Here is a 6,000-nt window from a genome sequence, read left to right on the forward strand (position 1 = left end):
AGACTGTGATCCTATGCAAGCCTACCTGAGAGTAAGTCCCATTGGGACATACTACTGAATAGATATGTACATATGTATATTGTTAATGCTTTTTTTTAATGTAAATGTTCTTTCTACTAGAGCTACAGTACAAGTTAAGCGAAACAGATCCTGTGACCTTGAGCCATACAACACACAGCTACCTGAGAAAGAACCTTCAGGATCTATGGTTTGGTTTGAAACTGCTCGAAAACACTTCACAATTACGGCTGCCTATTACATGCTGGTATTTTCCTCCATCAATTAAAGAAAAAGCCTTGGTCCTTGAAAGATATTGCATTTATAAGAATAAAGATATTCCATTTATAAGAGGTTCTCTGTGATAATTGAACAGCATTCTATAGGAATACATTGTACCCTTCACACAGGACAGTTTTACTACACTGAGATAGTTTTCATCCCATGCATACTTCCTTGGGTGTAAGGAATACTCAAATAAGCAAATCTCCCAAGTAAGCACATACAACATTAGGGTGCACATAGGGGGAACCATACAGCATTACTTGTGAAGTACACAATTGTATCTGTGATACTCAAATACAAGTAATTTAGTTAGGAAGACACATTTTGTAAGCAACAGAATACACTTTTTCCAATTCAGAGACAATGTCCTTAGAGGAAGAAACATCTAAATCTCGAAAGGGATTGATCTTCCAAACCACTTTTACTTAAAGAAAAAGCTAATCATCGGCCCTTTAAACAAAACTGTGTTTTGCTGATTTTTAAAAAAGATTATTGTGGTTCATTACTGGAGTTTTGCATCTAGCACAGCAGCACCAAGGTTTGATATTTGGAGGTGACTGAAGAGTCCACAATTAGTCATGTGATCCTGTATGGATTAGCATAACATGCAGTTGTTGTAGAAGAACGGGCAGGCATTAAAGCTCTTCATTTTGCCTTAATAAATTGCCTTTGAGGGCTAGAAAAGCACATCTAGTACATGCAGACTAGGGTACTCAGACATTGGAAGTGACAATATAGCTAGTAGCACCTAAGACGTTGCGCTGTTAACTCTTTAGTAAGAATGCATCAATGCAGTCTGCTTAGTTTCACAGAAACGTCCTTGAAACACAGGTAGCAACAAGCCTCAGATCATAAGTGGAACGTACCTGAATTTCCCTTGCGTGGTATACAATAATCAGACCAAGCAGAATGATTGTAGAGAGGCTAATAAGGCATTTTAGGGCTAATGAATACAGCGACTCCTGCAAGAGAAAAATAGATGCTTTTTACACTGATCTTTATGTCCTTCATCTTGAAGATCTCAGAGGGGAATACAGGCTATGTTTTGTAAGAAAGACTTTGCTCTTAAAAACAACAACACACCTTAAAAAGTATAGATCTTTACATTAAAAAGCAACAACACAGAACAATATATAACTAATGAGCTAAATGTAAACTCACTGTTCTAGCAGAGTAACCCAGTACAGTACTGGGAAGAGATAAACTCCTTCAAAGGCATAGCAAAACAACTGGGAGTTAAAAACTCACCCCCGAAAATGTTACATGCAGGTCTAACTACACTGGGCAAGCCTTTCTGGAATTAAAGCTATCTAAAAGGCAGTAATCTTGTAAGGGATGCTAAAACCATTGATGCAAAGCATTTAAACAGCTGGCTTTTCCAGTTATTATCTTATCAAGGCATTATCCGATTTTCTGTCCCCCGTCAGCTTTGCAGTGTGGTAACAAAGAGGCAGGGTTTTAACACACAGCTGTCGCTGCTCAGATCAGGAGCTACAAGCAGCAAGTGCCTGCATACCAGATGCGGGGCATCTTAGTGTAGAAAGCATCCACACAGCATTCATTCAGAATGTATGGATAAAGAATGATTATGGGAAAAATCTTACTAGGCTAACATGGATTGGCTGTGCAAGTTAACAAGTTCCTCTGTTACTCCTTGCATAGTATGCTGTGCAATGTAGCAGATGTACGATACACATTTGTTCTACAGCAAAGCATGCATGGATGGGCATTTTAAACATCTGCGGAAAAAGCAAGCAAACTCCAAGCCACGCTGCAAGGTTCCCAAAAATAGCGGCAAATGAAGGCTCTTTTCCAGTGTAAGTAGCTATGGGAAATACCTACAGCTCTCTGGCTGAAACAGTCCCACAGATTTCCTAGGTAGATTGTGGCCATAGTAATAGGAATTTCTGGATATGCAATCTGTAGGATTAACTTCCAAGTAACAGAGTTTACAGGACCAGAGCACTTGGCTGCATCCCTAAAGGACTTCCTTGGAAGTAAATGCCACTACAAGTAAGTATTCAGGATCGGGATTTCAAAGTGGTTACCTGCCCCATTGGAGGAAGTAAGCAATATTGAAATTAGTGGCTAAGTAAGCATGTGGGACATTAGAAAACCACATTACTTGTGAAGCACAACTGCGTTTGGGTGACCTACACAAAAATAGTTCAGTTTTAACACACAGCTTTAGTAGCTCAGTTTTAACGTACACAAAAGCAGTTCAGCCGGGAACCCACATTTCCTAAGCAACAGAGCGCACTTTTCCCAATTCAGAGACAGTGTGTCCTTATGGAGTGGGGTTGGATACGACAATACGAACTGCTACAAAAAGATGTGGAAAGGAGAGGGAAAATAATGAAGTGGGAAAGGGAAGAAGGAGAGGAAATGAATGGACGTGGGCAAAACAAGAAAGGAAATGCGGAGGAGAGAGAAAGAAAGAAAGAAAGAAAGAAAGAAAGAAAGAAAGAAAGAAAGAAAGAAAGAAAGAAAGAAAGAAAGAAAGAAAGAAAGAAAGAAAGAGGGAGGGAGGGAGGGAGGGAGGGAGGGAGGGAGGAAGGAAGGAAGGGGGAGAGAGGAACAGAGAAGCAGAGAGGAAATACAGCGAGGCCAGGGATGCGAGGCAGGCGATGCGAGGGGCAGCAGGTACCTTGGTGTAGGCGCCCCACGACAGCTCGGTCTCGATGACCATGACGACGATGCCGAACATGCCGAAGATGAGCGCGTAGTCGCTGAGGCGCTTGCGCTTCTCGAAGAGCGCGCGCCGGTGTCCCAACTTGTAGCCGATGTTCTGGTTCTTCTTCTTGCTCGACTTGCTGCCGCCGCCGCCGCTGTTGGTCTGACTGCCGCCGCCGCCGCCGCCGCCTGAGGATCCGTAGAGCGCCAAGTTGTTGGAGTTGTTGTGCTCGGGCTTGGACACCACGATCTCCGGGCCGGCGCCGCTGGCCGAGGAGGCGGCGGCGGCAGTGGCAGCAGCAGCGGCGGCGGCGGCAGCCGAAGCGCTGGGACTGGCGTGTGAGGGAGGCGGCGGCTGGTGGGGCTGCAGCGGCTGCGACTCGGAGTCGAGCTCGTGCAGGTTCCTGCGGGACGAGCTGAGGTTGCTGAGAGGACGCATGACGCCGCCGTTGTATCTGCAGCTGCTCATGGCTATTTCCGTGAAGGGGTTGCTTTCCCGCCGCTGCTGCTGGGACGCTGCTGGGTGGCTGTTAGGGTGGCTGTGGCTGCCTGCGCTGCCGACGCTGCTGCTGCTGGGGCTTCCCGCCGGCTGCTCGCTATGGCACGGCTGGTAGTAGTGGGAGTGGTGGTGGTGGTGGGGCTGGGCGTAGTGGTGGGGCTGCCTGGGCGCACTGGCATGGCTGGAAGGGGTCAGCTCGCTCACGTTGAGCTGGCTGCCCGGGCGCGACGAGGCTGCGGAGCACGAGAGCGGCGTCGACGAGCGCGCCCGGAAGGCGCCCGCCGCCGAAAGGGGCGACGAAGTGCGGAGCAGCAGCGGTAGGTTATCTCCCGCGCCCGACGCAGCGCCGTAGTGAGCAGCGCAGCAGTTGTTGCACTGGAGGCATGGGCTGCTCTGCTGCTGCTGCTGTTTGTCGTGAGCGTGGCGCTGCTGCTGCTGTTGCTGGCAATGCGGGTGTGGGCGCTGCTGCTGCTGCTGCTCTGAGCAGAAGCCCGGCTGGAACTGCAATGGTGTTTCCATGTCAGAGCTGTTAAAGCTGCAGGAGGACCAGGCGGTGGTGCACCCTGCGCAATGCGTTATGGTCGGCAGAGGGGAGTCCTGTTGCCGCCACGACGGGCCCATCGCGGCTCCCGTAGAATCCAGGCGCCGAGTCCGATTGGTCGGGCGCACCAAAACAACGGGCATCACGTCACCTGGAAAAGGCGGGAGGGTTGGGGGGCGAGAGAGAGAAAGCAAGTTGCAGCGTGAGGAGGAGAAGAAAAGCGCGCGAGCGGGGGGGGGGGAGGCGAGAAAGAGAGATTCCCAGGAGCTGCGCGTGCCGCCGCCTCTGCTGCTGGTGGCTGTGCCAGCCGCGGGAGCGCGCGCTTCTCTTCCCTCCTCCTCCTCCTCTTCTTCTCCGCCCGCCTGCCCGGGGGGATTCCTCCACCACCTGCCATCGCCAGACACTCACTGCAGTGGCAACCCCGGCGGGAGAAGGAGGGGGGCTGTCACCAGCACCACCCGCTGCTGCTGCTGCAAGAGTTGCTCAGGCAGGTAAGGGTTATTTCTCCCCCATCCCATCCCACCCCCTCCTCCAAACTCCCCTTAATCTGGATTGCTCCAGGGCGCTGGAAACCAGGGCTTTCCCCTATAAACGAAACCCGCTCTACCGCCCCCCGCCCCGAAAAAAAAAACGTGGCTGTGGTCTCGCAGCCCATCCGTTAACACCCCCAGCTCCGAATAAAATAAAATAAGGCTATTGGTAGCCTTATTGTGTCTGGACGTGCAGCACAGGAGTCCCCCGGGGTGGTTCCGCTCGTGTGGATGTGACGTGCGTGTAAGGCACTGGGCGAGGATTTCCATTTGACTACGGATTCCCTAACGTTTCTAAGATTGCTCCCGACGGGGCCTTCTGCCCGCTGTATCATCCAGAGACAAGATAGATTTAATTCGGATCTCATGGGGGTTTCTTGGGGGGGGGGGATATAAGCCTTGGGCATGGAGCGCAAACAGGTCTCCCGGGTGATGTAACTGGGGGTTACCTCTAGCGGGGAGAAAGATGCGTGCATTGGGATGGGCGGGTGGGTGGCAATCCTCGAAGCACTTACGATGTATGTAATTTGAAAGCAGAAAACACTAAAATGCAACAATGGTAGTAGTAATAAAAATAATAACCATAATTGCATCCGCAATAACAACAACGAGAAGATTCCCGTCCTCAAGGCATTTGCTCCGAGTCCCATAGAAATTAGAGTAACACAACAACAGGAAAATCCAGTGCTCAAAGCCCTTGCTCCGGAGTAGCCCCATTGAAAAGCATAGAACGAGTCCGGAGTAAGAGCTTTGAAGCTTGCGGGGAGAGGGATGGAGGGAGGGGGGAGACTGCGGAGGAAGCTTCCGACGAGGATTCCCGGCTCTGAACAAAGGGAAATCCCGGAATGCCAGTGTGAAAGGCGGTGCTCGCGCTCATTCGCGAGAGGAGGCAGGGAAACGCTTTCCCATTGAAGGAGAAGGAAGCGAGGGAGGGATTCTTTTAACCCTTTCGGGGCGCCTCCCCCGTACCCCATTCCTCCTCCGAGGAGCCGTTCGCGCCAGAGGGCAAGAGGGCGGCGGCCGGCGACCTTTCCCAGCAGCTGTCGCTTGGTGGTGGTGGTGCTGGGGAGTTGGCTGAGCCGCAGCCGCTTCCAGCGGGGATGGGCATTGGCGCGGGGAAGCCCTGACAGGCGCAGGCGGAGGGAGGGAGGGGAGGGGAGCCGTCTGCTTGGCTTTGGGCGGGGGTTTCCCCCGACCTCGCGAGCGCCTCGCTTGCTGGCGCACATTTACGCTTCTTCCGAAACATGCCGAGCGGCGTCCTGCTGCTGCCTCCCGTTGCTGTCTTCGGCTGTGCTGGGGGAGGGGTGGGAGGGTCCGCCCCAGCGAAGGAAAGAGAGAGGTGCAACTCGGAGCCGCTGGGAGCTGTCCAGCCCGGGCAAATCCCTCTCCGTGCGGGCTTTCCTTTCTCGAGCCTCCAGCAGCGGGATTTTCTGCAAGACAGAAAAACACACAGCAATAATCCAGCCAGGCTGTTT

General features: G+C 51.6%; 1 protein-coding gene across 1 annotated transcript in view; it reads right to left on the reverse strand.

Moving 5' to 3' along the window:
• Positions 1-5,771, reverse strand: part of KCNN2 (potassium calcium-activated channel subfamily N member 2) — a 90,892-nt gene extending 85,121 nt beyond the window's left edge. Inside the window, exons 1-3 of the mRNA XM_035100160.2 lie at positions 5,750-5,771; positions 2,930-4,146; positions 1,149-1,244 (exon numbers count right to left, since the gene is read on the reverse strand). Of these exons, the coding sequence (XP_034956051.2) occupies positions 1,149-1,244; positions 2,930-4,146; positions 5,750-5,771 (1,335 nt within the window). The remainder of the gene's footprint in view (positions 1-1,148; positions 1,245-2,929; positions 4,147-5,749) is intronic.
• Positions 5,772-6,000: the final 229 nt, after the last annotated feature.

Source organism: Zootoca vivipara, chromosome 11 (assembly GCF_963506605.1).
Source record: "Zootoca vivipara chromosome 11, rZooViv1.1, whole genome shotgun sequence".
NCBI classification, from domain to species: domain Eukaryota; kingdom Metazoa; phylum Chordata; class Lepidosauria; order Squamata; family Lacertidae; genus Zootoca; species Zootoca vivipara.